This window comes from Tyto alba, unplaced genomic scaffold, assembly GCF_018691265.1.
Source record: "Tyto alba isolate M040663 unplaced genomic scaffold, T.alba_DEE_v4.0 Super-Scaffold_5, whole genome shotgun sequence".
NCBI lineage: Eukaryota > Metazoa > Chordata > Aves > Strigiformes > Tytonidae > Tyto > Tyto alba.
The window spans coordinates 11812502-11832928 of NW_024881326.1; the positions used below are offsets into that span (position 1 = coordinate 11812502).

The 20427-nt window shown below is 45.4% G+C and overlaps 1 protein-coding gene across 2 annotated transcripts in view; it reads right to left on the minus strand.

The window, feature by feature from the left end:
* LOC104361454 (gamma-aminobutyric acid receptor subunit beta-4) overlaps positions 1–20427 on the minus strand; it is a 75973-nt gene that overhangs the window by 22062 nt on the left and 33484 nt on the right. For both annotated transcript variants that reach the window (XM_032996157.2, XM_032996156.2), the window contains exon 4: positions 2565–2785. In XM_032996157.2, the coding sequence (XP_032852048.1) occupies positions 2565–2785 (221 nt within the window). The remainder of the gene's footprint in view (positions 1–2564; positions 2786–20427) is intronic.

Below are 20427 nucleotides of genomic sequence, written 5' to 3' on the forward strand. Positions count from 1 at the left end.
AAAAGGAACAGGTGTTGCCTCCTTTGGCCTTCTTCCACCAGGGCAACTCCATTTTATGAATCCTTCTGAAAAATGCAGGAAAATACAAGAACAGGCTTCAAAATACAGGGAGGACCTGTATTTTTCTTGCTCCTTGTTTGTAGGACAAGCATTGGTGCATTTTTACAAGGATAAAGGGAACACAGGTGAATATTCAATGACTGTTTTCTTACTTGCTTATACCTGCTATGCACGTGGCTATGTATTTTTGAATAGGATCACAGTTATTTGCACCTGCAAAACTGGACCTAGTACTTCTGTGGTCAGCAAAATCACAGGTGCAGGAGCCAGTACAGAAAGCAGTCCTAAAGAAATCACTGTCCATACCACTACGAATAAATCTAGAGGGACTTCAGGCATTCAGGGCACCTGGCTTGTCCCCCAAAGCCCCAGTGGTTTCTGGATAGTAAAAGCCAGGCATCCTGACCTGAGATAGAGTTCGGGAACAGGAGCTGCAGTTGCTCAGTGCTTGGTTTTTGCAATTGCCATTTTCTCCAGGGGCAAGAGAGCAGCTTCCAGGAAAACCAGCCAAAAGTTAAAACAACACAGGCAGCTCTTACTATGGCCCTGGATATAACAGGGGCAAACAGCTGTCCTCGTCTTTCATTTGGCCTGGATGCAATTTTCCTCATCTCACCTGCTTACACAGGTCATGCAAGGGAGCTGAGCACCCCTCCCCATGCTTCTGGGCCCCATGGGAGGGGAAGGAAAGGGACAGTGCACAAGGTGTTTGTAGTGTCACAGCCTGAGCCAGCTCAAGTGCAAACCCTCCAAGGACTTCCACTGCCTGTCACCTGTGCTGCAGGGTTCACACTGCTCATTAGCTGAGATGACTAAATGGCAGCTGGTAAAAATATACTAGCATTTCTTCTTTTGCTGTGCAGGTGTGTGCAAAGATTTCCCACCAGCCTGGGGGAGGCAGTTCTACACTCAGGTAGGCTGGCTCAGCAGCAAAGAGCAGCCTGAGCTTAACAGCACTGTTTGCCCCCTCCTTCCCAACAGGCTGAATTTATGCTTCTACCTACCCCAAGTCAAAGCATCTTCTCGCCTTGGAGTAATCAGCTTTCAGTGGGAAGGCTGCAGCCTTTCTGGTGGGCCAGTAAAGCTGGCTCAGGGCTCCCTGGCAGTATCAACTGAACAACATCACCAGCCCAAGGTAGAGAGATGGATGTACCTGTCCTGGGAAGGGAGAGGCAGAACTGGGACAGAGTCACAAAGTTGGGCTTGTTGCACCTTTTGCTGTGTCTGGGCCTGGAACAAGAGGCATCCACTAATTGGAAGGAAAAAATAGTACATACATCATGCCACATACCACAGCCTGTCCCTCAGCACCAGCAGCGACTGCTGCTCTTTTGGCTTCCCAGGGCTCTGCCACAGGGAAAGCACAGGGCACAGCCACCTTGCTGTCCTGGCAGGATGATGCCCTAGGCAGCCTCTTTTCTATGCCTACATCCACCCCTACCCTCCCCAAAACAACCCTGCTACTTAAAGAGGAGGAAAAAAAAATCATAACAAGTCAGACTTTGCCACAAAACACGAAGCAGCAGAGGAGCTGATACTGTAAATGGGAAGGGTGGGTGTACCCTCTTTGAAGGAGAAAGGTCTTTCCTCCCCCCTTTGCTGCACTGGGACGTAAGCCCAGAGCTGCTATCGTAATCATTTGTGAATGTGGAGGCAGGTCTAAAAAGCCAGCTGTGAGTTTTGGTAGTCAAAAAGGAAAAAAAAAAAAAAGCCTAGGAGAAAAGCACAAAGCAGACAAATACAGGGTTGGGAAAATCATTGCCTAGATTTCAGCTACAGCATCCAAAACCTGCACTCCTACCTGTAGCTGCAAGCTCCCCTTTTAGTCCTCTGCCTCCTCCATTCAACTTTCTTACCTAACCCTGGCATCTCCACATACCCAGATAATACAGTAAGGCCAACCTTTGCCATCTCTACCACACACAAGAACAGCACTTTCAAAGACCGTGAACTTGATTACCTTAATTTAGTCCGACACCACTAAAAGCCTGCTTTCTGAGGACCATTCCCCTACTAGATATCAACTTTCAAACTTCAATCAATCTTCTGAACTGATCTGGTAAAGAGACGTATTTCTAACTGTACAAAAACATGCCTCCTATCTCATACTCAAAAATTACTAAAGTGATTTGACTCAAATGCTACAGAAATTCAGCCTTAGATACAAGAGTAACATAGGCCAAACTTGCAGAAAATTATAAGCAACTGAAAATGAGTGTTTCAAATGGAAGTGTTATGCAACATGAATGACAGTGACCTGAAATGCTCAGAGCAGACTACTCCCATCTCCAACATTTGTCTATAGCAGCACAGGAAGCTTTGAAGGCCTGAAGGAAACAACCGTTTCCAGCTTGGAGAAACAACAGATACTTAAAACCATGCAACTGTTGAGTATCTTTTGGGCTTTTGGGTCCTTGCCTTACCAGAATATCTTTGGAAATGGGGGAAGTTTAGATGAAATGTCATTCTTGACTGCAACCAACCACAATTCCCCTTTGACTTACCTCAGGCCATACAGGACAGTTCCATCAGGATGGAGCCGAATCATGCGATTCTTCACCGTCACCCCATGCAGAAAGGACTTCTTGTCATTCAGGAAATAGGTGTCAGGCAGCCACAACTGGTCAGCCACCCGGTTGTCCAGGGTCAGGTTGAGAGGAAGATCGTTATATGCCAGGCGTTTGTCCCTCCAGCTCTGCTGGAAGTACATGGTGATGGTGTAGTCCTGGGAGAGAAACATGCAAATATCAGCTTGTCTCCAGGGTAGGGAGGTAACTCAGTCCCTTCACTGCTGATGCTGCTGAGACCTTTGGTGGGTCTCCAAATTTCTTGGCACCCAAATGTTTGTGACTGCAACTTCACCAGCTTGGGGGACTGTGCTTTGTTCTGGGAAAATGGAAATAAGCTTGAGCTTTGTAGGGGACAAAATGACAATACATGACTCCAATCAAACAAAACTGCCTCTCTCTCATGTTGTCCCAGCCTGCTTAGAGTTTGTCTGCAAAACTAGTAGAGGTTAGGACTACAACAGTAGTAAAGAATGTCAACCAACAGTGGACTACAACTACACCACACCACAGACTTCAAGGATTGATCTCCCAGTTAAGTCACGTAAAGGTATCCAGACACAATGCAGTCACATTCAGCCACTGCTTGTTACCACACAGTTGGTAAAAGCCAATTTTATTTTGAGCAGAAACTCAGGAGATTCCCAAGGGCACACAGAGAATCTCACCTCGAGGCCAAGGTTTCAAAGCCAACCCAGGCCAGCCGTGACAAGCTATTAGCACACGCCTTGTTATATGAGCTAAGTTGGGAGTTCATTGCAATTCTCAGGAAGGGACATATGTGGAAGAAATCTGTCACCAGCGGAGCATGATCCACTGGTAAAGGGGCAGTTCATTAACCATTCCCAGCTAGCACAACATCATACATATCTCCTGCTCCTCTCCTGTTCAATAGTAAAAAGATGGCACTTAAAACTATTGCTAAGACAAGAATTTTATAGAGGACAGGGAGAGCTGTTTGGTGGCCCACAGCTGTAGCTCTGCAGAAACCGTACTAGTTGCTGAACAGTAGCAGCACATCCAGGGGAGATCTAGAGCCCCCAGATGAGCTTGTTCAGAGGCACAGTGTTGTGGCACCATACTAGAAGAACAGTTATTTCTTCTCAAGTAAACAAGTAGTACAGGAAGGGGTCTTGTACACATCAGTGACAGAAAACATTCTCACAACAGGTCTTAAATAGGCTAGCAGCCAAGATTTTGAGGGGTAAAACAGCTAGCATCTAGCATTAAAATAACAGGATGTTGATTAGAAAGTGGGCACAAGTCTTGCTGACAGTGGCCTTTCAGAAGACAGTGATTTTTCACAAGTCCTTAAATAAAAAGCATTTTTGCAAATGCATGCAAATGATGTAGAACAGGTGGGGACAGAGATGCATTGTCTGTTCCCAAGCAGATACCTACAGTGCCACAGGAATCCCTCTGACCACACAGATTTGCATGATGGGCATTTTTGCTCTGCAAATTCCAGCTCTGTGCAAGGGGCTGGTGAGGACCTTGCTCATGCACTAACATCTGGGCTGAGCACAGAGGCATCCTGCCTGCCTGTCTTCTCCCACTGACTTCACTTGAAGCTAGGTTTGATTAACACCTCTGAAAACAAGCTCAAATAATCCCACATTATGGGTATGCCAGCTTTCGGGTATCTAACCATGATTCAGAAATCTAGACCCACATGCATATCTGAAAGGTCACAGAGTAAATCTGTGGTGTAGACTGGATACAAAAGCTATATCTGTCACTTTCTGTGTTATACTGAAAAGAACAAAAACACAGTGACAGCTTTCTGGCCAAGAAACTGTTTTGCTTTGCTTTTTAAAGGACTGCTAAACTCCTGCCTCAGAAGCCTCACAGTCCATCTCTCAGGGGCACAAACATTTTCATTTTGGTCAAGACCTTGCAAAGGAAAATGTTCTCCCTAGTACCCCTCCCAAGGTGTTTGGACCTGCATTGCAGTGAGAGCACAGAGGAGCAGAGTGCCTCAGCTCCTGGAGCCTCTTACCCTCCTTGGCAACAGACTCTTCCCCCGCCTGTGGGAAACTCGGCTACAGAGGCATCATTTCCATTCTACCCTTTTGAGAACTCCACCATCACATCTTGGCAAGGTGCTTCACTGACCTACATTTTCCTAATCCTTGACAGAGCCCTGTAACACCTCACCCCTAACCAGGCTCCTGCCTGCCTTCCAGCACCAGCAGACAAGAGGTGGCACTGATCTCCAGAAGACAAAAAGGGCAAGCTGCTTTCAAAGTGAACAGTTGTTAGCACCTAAGAGATCCAACTTCTAAAGCACCAAAGAGATACACCTAAACACATCTTCTGTATTTTCAGGATTGATGGGAACAAACTCAGAAGGGTGCAAAAATAAAAACCTACACCCTAACCATCAGGCTGAGAATATTCTTCAGGTACAGAGATATTTCTGGGAAGAACAGCCAGCCCAGCCCTGGGCTGAGCTTTGTTCTCCAATCTTTCTGAGCTTCTTGGCACAATAGGTTCCTTTGGACAGCATCATGGAAGTCTGGAGAACTTGATAATAATGGTTCATCTAGTGCCTGAGGTTTCCCTCAGCCCTCCTCTCTGATGATTCCTGTGCTCCACTTCTCATTCTCCTGCTCTCCCTTACCCCATTACACTGTTGAGCAGCGGGTAGGATTTCTGGGCAGAAGGAAAAGAGCAGGACAAGTGTCCACCCCACAGAGGCCAGTCCTCCCTGGAAGAACTGGTGCCACTTACATACTGATAGGCACAGCACCAAGCTATGGGGAAGAGGGATGCCCTGCCTCTGGGCACCTCAGAGAGGGCAGGACACAGACCAGAGGTATAGAGAAAACACTGATATGGCCCACCACAGCAAGTGAGAGGGACCAATACTTAGGAGGGAAAGCGATGAGCTTGCCTTCCCCTTTATACCCCATCGTCTGGTCAGGCAATTATGAAGTACCCACATGGCACCCCAGCATCACCACCTGGCCAGGCTCCAGAGCTGATGGGAACTTAATCATAGCCTTCCTTTCAGAGACATATAAAATAATGACCAAGGATGACATTGCTCTGCAGAAGCAGAATGGCCCAGATGGAGTCAATGCATGCAGTGGTTCATAAGTTCAGGAATCAGAAGTAATGAGCCTGGTTTTCTTCCAAGTCTTGAACAACAATCCCTTTTTTTGTAGAGTTTTAGCTATCATTGGGCTAATACAAAGCTCTCCCAAACCTCCCAGTAACCAGTGACATTCACAAGCCTACTGATGCTACAGATATCACAAACTGTGTTTGCCAGCATCACCAGCAGATAGAAAGTTGGCCCATTTACCAGGCTCAGTGAAGAGCTTCAAAACCAAATACACCTGGAACCCATGCACCCCTCCAGCTCCTCATTGAAGCACTTTAGCGGGACCACACATTCAAATTCCCTGCTGCCTGTGGCAGGGATAAGTGAGGGGGCTTTCCCTGTGCATGCATTCCCAGTAAACAGCTTTGTCCACTGCTGCTGCTGGGGGAGCAAGCAGTCAGTAGGCAAACATAACTTTCCAATTGCCTCTAAACTAGCAGCCTAGACCATCTCCACACTGTAACAGTGCAGCTCCAGTAGCAACAAAAATGCTTCAAAATTTCCTGTTATGGATTCCACTGAGTCTTTCTGGATGACCATAAAACGCTCAGGCAGGGCCAGAGTCTGGCCAAGGCCAGTCACTGCTGTGGCAAGGATGGGAAAGCTTTGTCGAGAGCTCCCAGTCACTGCCAGGTACACGTACTGCACTGGAGAGCAAAGGCAGGGACCACACTGGAGGGAGCACGCATACGCCAGGCCACCCTGGGCAACATCTGGCTTCGTCTGGTGGCTACGGGGGGAGGAGAGGCAAACGTGGAGGATGGAAGAAACCACTCCTCATCAGAAGCTCTATGCTGGTTGCACTACAAAGGCCTTTGTTCAGTGTGAACTTAGATTTCAGTTTTTAGAAAACAGTCTGGGACAAGGGAAAGGGGGCTTCCTGCAGGGTGGACATGACCAGAAGTTACATGCCTCCACCTGGTCCCCTGTTTTCCACCCCCAGTAAAAGCAAGCTTTCCAAAGACACCTGAAAACTCTCTAGCTAGGCTTTGCTACTGTGGCTTAACTGGCTGTGTCAGCCCGTACCTACCGTGACCAGCATCCTACTGCGGAAAGCTGAAACGCTGTAGTCAACAGTGCTGGCAAAGGGAAAGCCTGTTTTCAGACCCAGATGAGCCCTGCCAAGTCTCACAGACCCACAAATCACATGTCCCTTATGCCAAAAGAATTGATGTGTTTCAAAACACACTGTTCCTCTCTCCTCCATCTCTGCTAGCCCATAGGTGGCCAGACCCCTTGGTTTGCCCCAGAAGTCCAGTACTCAGTAGCTCACAAGCTGCACAGCTCCAGTGCTGCTTCTAGCCCTTTTATTTACCACAGTACTCCTGCGCTGCCCTCCCTACTTTGCAAGGCAGACCTCATGGCCCAGCTGTGCGTGGGACCACACTCAGCACTACAGCTCCCCTCCAGCCCCTCACAAAGCCGAGACGGCACCTGAGCCTGCTGGAGAGCTGCTCAGCATGACCGTCCCCATGGGACCCTCCCTTCACATGCCTCCATTCGCTCTGCTCTGCTGAGCAGCTCCTTACAAGCTGTCAGTCCCAGCCCCACTTGCCTCCCCCGCTCCCAGGTTTTGCAAAGGCTTTGCTCTCTTTCTGTCTCCTCCTTCTTGCTGAGTGACGCACTCAAAACGGAGGTGAGAGCAACATGTGGAGCTGGCAGACACTGATGTTGCAGAGGTGCCTCCCTGTGAGGAGGGAGGACAGCTCACTTAGAGGCCCAAAAAATCCCCAGAGAAGGGAAAAGAGCTTACTTGGAGGCCTCATGTGCTGAAATTATAGTGCATCCTACAAGCTATTGAGGACAGGGTTGCTAGCATCTCTCTCCAGACAAGAGAATACTGATAATTACAGCCTTTCCTGAAACTCAGCAGACACCCCAAACCAAAGATGATGTAAGAGGACTGAACAGTCAAAGGCTGAAATGCTGACACGAAAGGGTCATGGATGAAGAAAGGTATTTTCTGCAGAACTCCAGAGGCAACAGATTTGGTCAAGCATGCACAGGGATTCTCCAGATCCTCGAAAACATGGTAGATAAGTCTAAGGGAACAGCAGCTGAGGCACAACAAGAAGGGAAATAAACTGGCACCATTGCACAACAAAAAGGGAAATAAACTGGCACCATTAGTATGAATTCAAGAATAAATTTCCCACTAGCTTATATTCCAAACACCTTTATTAGCATCTACCATACAAGCCCCGTCCCTTCACCTCTGTCTCACAGAGCCCCTTTGGGAATGCAATGCTCACTTATCCTTGGAAAGCAAACCTGGACTCACCCTGGACCCTTCACCACTTGTGTTGGCTCTGTGCAGTCTGGGAGCAGAAATGAGCCCAATGACAAAGGAGACCAAAGCTTCCTCCTGGAGCAGAAGTGTCCCAGGAGGAAGATGCCAGGTCTGAGCCTAACGAGAAGGCAAAGTTTAAGGGGGCCAAGTCGGTAAGAGGACATGTGGGTCCAGGAAAGAGGACTAATAGAGGAGAGTGAGTCATTCCTGGTGCTGTGAGCACAGGTCGGTTGCCACTGAAGCACTGACAAACCAGAGGGCAGGAGGAAGATGGAGTGCTTGGGTGTAGCAGGTACTATCTGAAGCCACCACAACCTAAGTGAGGACATGGGCATGCGGCCAGTTGCTTGTGGGTCAGCCACGTGTGTTGAGTAGTATGCAGGGATTCGCCCAGACCAAGGGACACAACACTACAGGGAGTTAGTTCAGGGTGGGAACATGAACTTCCTTGTCTACAGATCAGAGAACAGCAAGGGGTCTAGCATGACCAGTTAAGGCACCTCAGTAACAAGGGCAGCACTCTGCAGAGAGCAGCTTCGGTCTAACTGGAAAGCCACCTAAGGCACTCCTCTGCATGCAGTGACACACTGTTAGAGTCCCTAGCTTCAAGGATGCCCTTTTGGAGGATAGCATCGTGTGTCCCTTTCTTCTCACTGCAGTGACATAAGGGGTCCAAAATTAAGGAGCACCTCTTCTGCAGAAAGAGCTGTGCTACTCCTGTGCAGTCTCATGTCAGCGTGCAGAACCCAAGCACAGTGTATGTCCCAAGAGGTATTCTTACAAGTGTGCTTGTGCTGATTTTGGAGACACAGCTGTACCGTGTCAGACCAAAAGTCTTTCTACATTAGTATCCTGTCTTCAATAACAGTAGAGAGAATAGCAGGGAGGAATATAAGCGAAACAGGGTCTCTGTTGTGATACTTAATTCTACAGCTATTTGAGGATTAAGAATCTCCTGAGTCAGAGCAGGAACCTTCTTAATTGAAGATACTCAGTTTCTCTTCTCAAAGTTTGTCTTATCTCTCAGAATTTTCAGCCTTTGGCAACAGCAATCTTGTGGTAGCAAGTTCCACAGTTCAGCTTTTCACTGTATTTACATCACTTTAAACCAAGTACAAATTAGTCTTACTCTTTCTGACTCCCTGTAGTACTTGCATTTAGTTAGTAAATAACCATAACTCTATGCTACCCAAGCTTACAAGGTCCCACACTCTTTTAAATAGCTAAGGGTAACTGAGCAGAACACAAATAACTACATGCACTCTCAAAAGTAGTAGAAAGGCTCTGACAGAGGCAGGAAGCAGCAAGGCGGGGGAGAACTGTTGTACAGGTTAAACACAGAACAGAGTGTATGATGACAGTATTGGACGTTCTGCAATGGGTTGCTGCACAAGAACAGACTGAAGGCAAGGTAATGGAAATAACTTTCCACATAGCCTGTGGAATTTGCTGTTACAAAAGCATGAAGTCAGGAGCTTAACGGTATTTTGAAAGCTCTAGTCATCAATGTGGAAAATACAGTCCAAGTCATAAAAAGAAGGGACTAACAGGAAAGAATAGCTCAAGGACACAGAACCTCCTGATACAAGGCAGAAGCTCCACCTTCCAACAAAAAGTCAACAGAAGCATCCCTCCCAGGCAGGCTGCTTCATAAACCCTCAGCACAGGTCCTGGGAGACGTGGATCATTGGCTGCTTGGGTCAGGTCATATTCCTTTGTGCTGTGACCTATAGAGTCCCTAGTATTAAACTTGTCCAGAGGCAGAAGTGTGCATGCTCATTGGGAGCTACACTAGACTCAGAAGCCAGGATTAGAAATGGAAGGAATAATCTATGTGAAAGGGTCAAATCTTTGCTCAGAATACAGTATTTCTGGCAACATGGATGTCTCCTGTGCCTAGTCCATTTTTGTGGATGACAAATGACTCTGATACCTTTTGGAGTGGCTTTGAAAGTGAAGGTGACTATTCCAAGCTGCTAGTGGATGTGTTTCACCAAGCACTTGTAAGGTGCTGAAAGAAATAACTTCTCTGCAGGGGCAAGTGCACACTGCTGTTCTGCTACTGCATGACTTTGGACATGAGGGATAAAGAAGGTTTTGCAGCTTGCCTCTAGCACTAGCTGTGCCAGTTGACTTTTCCCCCCTCCCATTTCCCCTCTACCCTGACTTTGATAAAGCACCTCCTTTTGGAGAAGAGACCAAATAAAAGTCCTTCCCCATATAAGCAAATGACATATGGTCTCCTTGTCCAAGATCACAAAAGAACATTAGGAAAGCCAAGATGCTCCATAAAGAGGGAGAAAAATGGAACATCTGACTTAGTGAAAACCAGGCTGCCACTGCCAGAGACTAATGAACAGTTTGCTGGCTTCAAATTCTTTGATGATTAAACACCATCTCCTGTTCCCATCATTCTTGGGAAAGAAATTAAAGGACAAAGTAGTCCTCAAGTATGTTTCATTTTAAGGAGGGGGTAGGGGAAATAAGAGGAATTATTTTTAAGGGGAGGAGGCAAGATGTGCCTGCAATCAGCTGAAAAGAATTGGACCAGCGTAAAAGGTACCAGAGAATACATGAAGGACGGAACAAGATGGCTGTGGTTCTACCTTAGCAAGCTTGTTTAAGAAAACTACTTTGTCCTCATAAGGGATTGTCCATTTTGATGCATATAAAACAATGGGTCCCAGACCTTAATGAGCACCCGTTAATCTGACATAAGTAAATATCTGATAGCAGTCTTTCCACCCCTAAGACAGCACAAAGTCTCTTCAGACTCTCACTTTGTTTAAGGCAGGAGCCGGCAGCCCTTGCATTTACTGTACTTTTCCTGGGGAGAGTTTTCTGCCAAAATGCTGCTTTTTAATTTCTCTTTTGGTGCAACCCAGTGTCCAGTTTACAAGTCTGAAGTTTTGTATGACAATACTTAAAGAGACAACTATTTTAAATACTGCCCTTCTCCCTATGTTTCATCTTAGGAGGTGAGAAAGCCACAACCTCTTTTCAGCTCCCTTATTTTTGAATAACCAGATGCCAGAACTGACTTGGGGATGAGGAAGAGCATCTTTCACCTGCAATCTCTATGCCAGTAATGCAAGGGGACAGGAATGGTTGACTTCTAGGATATGCTCTATGCCTTTCTGTGCTGCAGGTCTTTGTGCTCTTGAACTCATTTTCTTTAGGACCTGAGAAGTATTTTGCATGGAGATGTTCCACTCACTAATGTGATCTACTTTTCTAGTAATTTGCATGTGTTTAATTGCTGAATGAATGTCCAGAAACTGGGACAGGTATCAGCTATATCCTCAGCAACTAGAGGTGTGCAAGTAAAGTGTCACTTTGTTGTCCTATTTTCTCTCCTGACATGCCCTATCCCTGCAGCACCTGGATTGGTGCTGGTCCTGCAGGTATAAGACAGAGGACATACCTAGATGGGTCCTAAGCCAAAAGAGCACTGATCTGCCCATGACGAGGCTTACAGACTTCTGAGCCTGTGTATCAATGCCCTACCTGAGCAGGAGGCAGCACCACATGTTATCTGCTTAACAACCCCAGTCATGCTGGAAGCAGAGGTCAAGAGGAGAAAGCCAGAACTGATGGGCACAGGGATGAGTATCACCTGCTCTGTGAGCACATGCAAAACAGCAACCTTGTTCAGTGTTACAGGCAGCAATCCCAAAATCACCACCTGCAGCATGACATCTTCCTCAGGCAAGCTCTTAGAAAACAATGTCAGGCAGTTTCTATTCTTAAGCCATAAAATCTGTGAGCTACTGCATACTATTTCTGCTGGTCTGGTCTCCTCACTGAGTTCCCCATGAATGAGCAGCTGAGCAAAACCCGGAGCCTATTCAACCCCAAAAGCAGGACTGTTTGACATTCCCATTTCTGAATCAACAACTACCTTTCACTCCAAACCTCATCATAACTTGAGAAATTGTCTTTCCCAGACAGGAACCACTTAATGAGAAATGATCAAACACGGTTTTCGTTCCTATACCTTCCCAGCACAGAAGGGCATGCTTTGTCCAGACAAGCAAGGCCATACATTCAGTTCAGAAGAAGGTGAAGCATGAATTTGACCAGTTTTCAGTCAGAAAGTCAAAGGGATGGTACTTACACTACCTCTTCATCCTAGATGTACTGGGAACTGGTAAGAACCCATTGTAGTACCAGGAGAGCTAAAAACAGATAAGATGCTCACTTAAACAAGGAAGGAGCTCAGTCAGCAAGTCCCCAGCTGAATAATTTCTTCCAGGAAAATGGCAAGTTAGAGGGGTGACTGGCTTGAGGTAGTGCAGAGAGGGCAGCAAGCTGACCCTGCCCCTCCATGAGAAGTACAGTGTATGTTTTCCCAAACAAAGTCTATCCCAGTAATGGCTTAGGTCCCAAACAGTACAGGTAACATGGGTTCTTCCCTTGCCTGGAGATCCTTAAAGCCTTATGGGTTACATCTGCGTTCTGCCAGTGCATCAGATGTCTCCAAAGGGCTTCATCAAGCCTTCCCAAATCCCTTCTCTCTCTCACCATATTTACTTAAGGCAAAGTCTTAACTTAGCCCCTTTTGTTGATTCTCTTAACCTCTTTCTAGGTATGCACAAGGTCACCCATTACCACAGTGTGAGACACACAAGCATTAATGCACTATCTCTGTGGAGTCTCAGAGAAGTGTTATGATCATACACTGCGTAGCTGGGAAAGGGAGGCCAAGGGCATGCTTATATTACAACAAGCTTTCTGGTTTGAAGTACTTGGTAACTTGAAACAGATTATGCTGCCATAGGCTTCTGCTGACCCATGACAGGAAAACATGGTGCTTTCAGAAACACCATCTTTAAAGTTCTATTGTTTGCCTGCACTGATCTAGTATGCTACACAACTGCCTTCTGCACACCTACAAGCCATGGTACAGTGCTGGTGCCTGTATCCCACCTCTTCTCCTTTCTCCCACCTAGCTTCTCCCAACTCATCTTTTCCTGCTTTCCTAGCACTACCCTTTCTGCTTTACAGCATGTTGCCAGTGTCCTCCTGCACATATAGGCATATCTAATATACAGCCATTAAAACTCAAAAATGTTTTAAATAATCACTTTGTATTTAATTAAACATGCAACAACTAGCTTATTAGAGTAAATTAAATTTGAGTAAGACGTTTGAACAGTGACTAGTGAAGATAGTGGTTTCTAAAGCCCTCAGAAAGATGGAGAAGAAAACTGGATTATGCCAGGGGAAAGGTGATGCTGGGAGACCAGTGATGATCCCTAAAACTTTTCAAAGGGGCTTCACAGCCTCTGCATGTATTCTCAGATAATGTTCACCTTGTAGTGACTTTCTTACCTCTTGCTTGCTGAGATGCTCGCTTCAAGTGGTTAAAACTCAATAGGCTTTCTAGCAGGAGCAACCTGGTAATGGAAGAATTCCTCCAAAACATTCCCCAAACTCTTCACTTGTCTACCTTTTTTATATTTAAATTAAACATCTTTTTCACCTTGTCAAGAGTTTTACTAGACACCAATCCAGTGAGACTCTACCCCAAGCAGGAGAGGTTTTGAAGCCCTCCACATAGACACTGACTAGTAAAGACCACAGGAAAAAAAAAAGGCTGGAGAAATGTGGAATTAAAGCAGCTCTGGGGCTTAGTAGCCCATTGGAATTAGGCATTCTAGAAAACACCTCTGGGTATCAATTTCAGCTCGCTAACTGTGTAGGAAACTCTGGGCACTTTCATCTATGCCTCATTTTCTCTTATCTGTAAAAATAAGACGCTGTTGCTAACTTGACTCCATGATGCAGTTTGGGATCCCCAAATCTCTAGGCAAGTGTTAAGTGTGTAATGAACAGAAATTACTTTTTCTCCCTAAGGAAAAACATTCAATAGAGCTTGTAACTCCCTCTGGTAGTCAAGACCACCAATGCAGTTTGGGGCTGCATAGGTAGGGAATCATGTTATGAATGAAGCAACATTACTACTTTATATGCCAGAATAAGATGCTGTATATACAGCTCGAAGCACTGAAACCACAAGACTCTCTGCAACAATATCGAGGCACACAGTGCTTTAAGGACACTGCTTTAACTTAGAGAAGGAAGGCTTGATATTCCAGGTTCCAAAAACTGCCACAAAGATGTCATTTCCCAGGAAGTAGCCAGAGAAAAACAAATCCTTTAAGTGATTTAGGACAACTAACATGTCCTGGGTGGAACAATCACCTCAACTAGGCTGGCACAGATTGGCTTGACCAAAAGGTTAGAATGGTGTTTATTTCTTGTAGAATGCAAAATTTAGTCACTTAGGAAGGATAAGTGGGAGTAAACAGCTAAGATGGTGAAATATAGAAGAACAGAATGTATTTCTGGCAATAGGGTTCTGTTAGGTTAAGGGTGATCTCCTAAGGGTAGAGGATAGCAGCCCTGTGGTTTGAAAAACAAGGCCTACTTTTCAACAAGCCCAAGTAAGCTTGATGAAAACTATTACGCTTGAAAGCCCTAAGACTCCTGCACACAAAGACTCAGTTCTATATCTGGGGTGACTGCTTCTACATATGAATATTCTGCATAGCTGTATCTGTGGTCCCTAAGCTGACAAACTCAGTAGTATTGAATTATCTTTAGAGAAAAGGGCTAGCAATCAGCTGTCTCAACTGTGGTATGAACAGAGCACTGTACAGTCATGCTGTGACAGCCAAAAAGTACAGGAGTAGCAACAGATCTGTTCTAGGAAACAATTTCTACTGTCAAGGGTACTGACCAGACAGTGTACCATCATGGATTTAGTTACCTCTGCCTCCATCCATGGGTTAGTCTGCCCTTGTTTATGCCAGGGTGAAGCCAAGGGAACCAGTCCAGGCTGACATCAGCAGCAGAGCACACAATACAGACCATACTATCATTCTTCCACTTTAGCAATCCAAGTCTTGGCTGTGGGATCATAAACCTGATGGACGGGTGCAGTGCAGTTAACTGACAGTAGCATTCAAAATGCAGCTGTACGAAACACTCCTGATTCTGATGAATAAGTCAAGCTTATTACAGGATGCATGAAGAAAAAGGAGTTTTCAGCAGGCTGTGGAGGTCCACAAGCAAGCAGACTTTGAGTTCACAGCCAACTGGATGGCAGAGAACAAGCTGCAGTCTCTGTCCATGCTGAGTGAGTGCTCTCTGCAGTACCAGAACCAACAGTCCTGGAGCCAAGGAGCTCTATTTGCAGAGCTAGCTGAAAGTTATTGGCAGGGAGCCCATGCGAGCTCGGTAAATAAAGTATCCAGATAATAAAAATACCCAAAGGCACTGTTTAATTTTTCTGAGGGTTCTGATACAGCCAGTAATATTGAGAGGGAACAGAAATCTTGCAGACAGGAACAGGAGCACAGGGCAAAGCCACCCTTCCAGAAGAGTGGAACACAAGACACCTGGTAGGTCTGATGGCTCACAGCCTGTACAGCTAAATATCTGACTCTCATTTAGGGGAGGAACAGCCGAAAAGCAAGAGGGTTTGTGTTCAGGAACTAGACTGGGACTCAGGAAAACTAGGCTTGGACAGGATCTTGTGTATTGTAAAACCTCAAGTCCCCTTGAACCTTAGCTGCAAACTCTTGATGGATAAAAGGGTCAATACTTTGTGTATCTGTGACCTAGGAATGCATCAAAGGGGATGGACAGGGAGATGAAAGCCACAGGCTGCCTTACCCTCCTGTGGGATGCTGTGATAGCAGGTTGCTGCAGTGGAAAAGGAAGAAGAAATTCAGCATATAAACAGAGAGTATGCTTTGGGTTTGCTTTTATCTTCACTAGAGCCTCAGATGGGAGCCCAGTGCACCCTACAAAGAGGGCATACTCCAGCCTGGTGTCCCACTGCACCCTGGCACAGATAGGAGGCAGCCAGCTGTGCACACCTTGCAAGCAGTGATGTGGAAGGGGCCAGTGGATCTTGCTTTTTACTCCCTCTGTCATTTTTTCTGACTAGAGCTGGCCTGAGACTCTGCTTGTGTCAGGGCATCAGGAACTACCCACATTTCATCTCACATGCATGCATACGCTTCTTCCCCAAAATGATCCCTCTTGTCTGACTAGAGGACCTTTCTGAATCTCCAAACAGCTCAGCAGATCTTCTTCCTTTTACCATCCCTTTTCCTTGAATGTTCATTTTTCTCTGTAGCCTAGCAACTCAGCACAGACTCAGAATATTAACAACTCCTGTCCCCACACACGATCTTCTCCAGAGGCCTGAAAAATGTGATAGCAGAAAGGCTGAGAGGGGTAGGAGCAAGCACAAGAGACGTAGGGATCATGCAGGGAGCCTCTATACCAGCATTCAGAAACAGCAAAGCTATTCAGCTGTCGTATCTGCCACCTTCACTTAACATGTACATAACATATAGAGCTATATATAGCCCCATTTATTTACATATTCAAATAGCAACACGACACGCACGCGCTTGTATTTGGATCTAGGTTCTATATTGAGGTACTGGCACTCTTGTGCACATACATTCTCTATTGCTTGATGCTTTAAATGTATACATGGCAGGATGTCAGAAGGTCAGATTCTCAAGATCTAATTTTGTTTTCAATCAAACCAGATGAAGCTTTCACTTGTGGGAAGACACTTCAGCATTCTGCAGTAATCCTCTTCAATGCTGCAGCATTGCTATTGAAACAGGTGGCAGTTTGGAACATTGCTCTCAAATGCAGACAGCTTTTTAATATATATATAAATATATATAAAGGCTGTGGGAGTTATTCCTGTGTAAAAACATGAATAAAAACTTAAGCAGGAAAAAAAAAAAAAAAAAAAAAAAAAAAGACATTTTTATCCTGGGCAAAGTTTTCTGCAGTAGCAGATCTAACTACTATAGGAATGCTGGGTGCAAGCTGAAGTGGTTCATACCACCACCATACAACACTGACATGTTCAGATCTAAAGATAACTTGGCTGCTACAGGAACAGATGGAGCACTGCAATACATAGCACTGTTCAGCTGAAAGCATGCTGCAAACTGTACAGCCACAGACTCCCATCCTCTCTAGCATGAATTCTCTCCTGCCATGGGGTGGAGTCACCTATGAAATGCAGAGTGAATTTAGCCTCTTCAGTGAGAGCATGGACATGTTCTCATTTGGGAAAGTGCCTAGTGAGCAAAACATGTGAACTCTGGTTCTCAATACTGGAGCAGGGTTGACTCAGCCCTCATGAGGCTTGAACTTGTGATACTGGAGGACTTGCAGAGCTGCTCCTTAGGGATAACAGCATCATGGAAAGATGCACAGGGGGGAATAATTTGCAACAAGCATTGCCACCACATTTTATTTGTGCTGCAAAACCCAAGGTCTAGGCTAGGAATCAGCCAGTCTACCCAACAGCTTTCCCATAACAAATTATTTCCACTTAGCAGATAAAGAGCTTTCTGCAAATTCTCCCATTAAGATATCACATGAATGCTACAAGATCCCTAGGAAGAAACAAGCATGGTAGAATAGAAAGCCTTGGGGACAGAGAGTCATTCTCTAGTCCAGCAGTTCACAGTCTTTCTTCAAGGGAGAAGGTTTCCACAGTTCACCATCTACTGATCTATGTACATGGCAAAATCATGTATTTCACCCCCAAAAAATATTTCATTCAAGGACAAGATTAATGTTCAAAATATCAGAGTCCTTCAGCACAAGCATAGGAGAACCTCCTTATAGGGGAAGCAATAAAGCTGTCCCTTTCCACATGAGGACCCCTCCAGGCAGTACAGTGGCATGGACATGGCAGGACGGCTGCTCTCTGTTACACATGCACTGGGTCCTTCTATCTCAGAAGGAATTCCTGGTGCTTTGTGCAGATCCTAGCTTTCAGCTGGCCACAGCATTTGAAGAGACTGTATGGTGATCTTTGGGTTGTTACTTAGCAACTTGACTCTAAGATGGAGTGAATATACTGGGCTGTCTGCAGTCAAGCAACATCAGGACCAAAGGCATAGGGAGAATTTTGTTATGGGAATGGGATAATCTGCAAAATATTATGGAAGACATAATATTTTCCCCTTCTACAAGTTGTCATAAATGTAGTAAATATTGACATATGAGTCATACTGATCTATTTTATAGTTTTTTAAGCTGGGACAGCCTCTTTGCAACCAATTTCAGAACTAATGAATGGGGAGTACTTCAGGCCCCTTCACAGTTAAAAACAAAGTTTGCTTTATTCTTAACTATTTTGTGAAAGAACCCTACCCTCTTGTGGAAGGACAATCCCTGTCTTTCAGGCAGAAAGTGGACCACTGCTTGTTTAAACTTGAAGATCCACTCCCTGCTACCATCACACTGCAGAGCACCCCTGAGGCCAGATGCTTTACTTGTCCTAACACACTACCTTAGTCCAAGGGATCTTTCAGCACAATCAGTGGGATTTCTGTTAAAGATAAACATAATGTGGTGTGAGCAGATATCCACATCTGATTCTTGAATTTTCAGACTTGTATCAGTGCTGGTAAAAGTCACCCTGAGCCTCAGCAGTCACGGGAAGTCACCACTGCAAGGATAGACAAAGTAACCTCAAATCTAGCAATGGCAGGTAATATTGGACCCTGACATCTGCTTTGCTGCAAAGATGTTTCTAGGAGCTCAGTAGATTTCTCCTTTTATCCTCAACCTAGATGTACCCAGTTGTACCTCCTGCCTGCAAAGGAGATCAGCTCAAAGCTGCCATGTCTAGAGTGGTTTAGAGGTTACTCTCCAACCTGCTACAACCAGTTCTTCCTTCTCCAAACATCCCTCTAGCAGGAGGAAAATACTGTTGCTTTTCTTCAGTTAACCAAGTGATTCTGTGTTTATGCACAAGGTACTTACTACTGCTGGAGAAGCAGAGACGTGGAAGGCCACGTAACTGATGGCAGTGGGCACAGGACGCTGCACACAACAACTGTGCAGGACTGACCTTTGCATCCCCTGGTAACTCTCCCCTTCGGGGAAATGCTGTTTCATGTGTACAGAACTGCCACCATTTGATTTCACAAGCAAACAGCCATCCAATGCACTGCAGCCCTGCACACCAGGACTTGAAGTGACAATAGCTGTGTGACCTAAGCTGTACTGAAGCAGTCATTGGCAGAGGAAGGCATAGACACTTGCCAGCTCTGAAGAAACCTTCCATCTCAGCTGCAAGTTTGCAATACCTTAGTTTAAATTACAACATACAGAAGCTACTAGCATGTGAAGAAAAAAAAAAAAGCGTATAGGCCCTACTTCTCCATGCCAGCAGAGCCTGGGGATATCTCACCCTAAGCCAGAGCTGTATCATTCTCCTCATGCCACACTGGTAGGTTCTGGCCCTTCTCCATCACCGAGGCCCCACACCATCCTCTGCTATCTGCAGCACTACCATCCCAGGAGCCTACAGCAATCCAACAGGGCTACAGACCCTACAGTACCATTACAGCACACCATCAGTAGCTCAGTACCAAAGCTGCCTCTTAGTTTTATCAAATTTTGACAGTCTTCAATATTGAGCAGCCTTAAATACCAAGATGTAATGTATACACACACACTCAATTTAGATACCACAGTGTCACATTGCTGGAAATACCCTAGGCTATAAGGAAACATTTACAGCACTGGAGTGTCATGTCATACTTGTATCTCATAGCATATAACTCCAGAATCCTCTGACTGTAAGATTTAAATGCTTTAACCTTTGCTTTTTTAAAACCTTTGGATTCCCAGGGACATAGAATAGACTGACTGGGAAATATCTGTATGTCATTTCTCCATTGAAAAGAGATGGCAACAGAACACTTTCATTTAAGAAGAAGAAAAATGCTGATATATTTGAAGACAATATATAGTAGTATAAGGTACAGTATAATAGTAGAAATCTCTTCTTAAAAATCTTAGTTCTTAAAGCTCAATACATCTACACCAATGGGAAATCCTTTTCAGGGGCATATTATAGCCAAGTTGTTTCTGTCCATTACTGCAGGTCTGCTGAGGGTCCTCAAAGGCTACTGCCAAAGCTGCCTCAGCCCCCAGGAAACCAGGGTTTTGCATGCATACTTTGATCATCAGAACAGTTCAAGAATGGTTTGGACATCATGCATCCAGATCAGCAATCCCACATATATAAACATTTTCCTGCCTTTCTCTTCCCCTTTCCTGAAAGACCCCAAAGGTCAAGAGCTCAAGCCAGGAGAATGTACAGCCTAAGAGGCTGCTGTGCTGTGTACCAAAGAAAGCCTCTTGTGTGGAGCCTAGCCATCCACACTTCATTCTTTCATCAACTATGCCCAGAATACAGCAGAGTCAAGCACATATATTACTGTGCATGTGTTACACTGAAATTGAGATTCAGCTAGTCAGTGCATACTCATATTCCAGGGAAAACAGAACTGTAAAGCCTGATCAGGACGGATTCCACTACAAAAGCT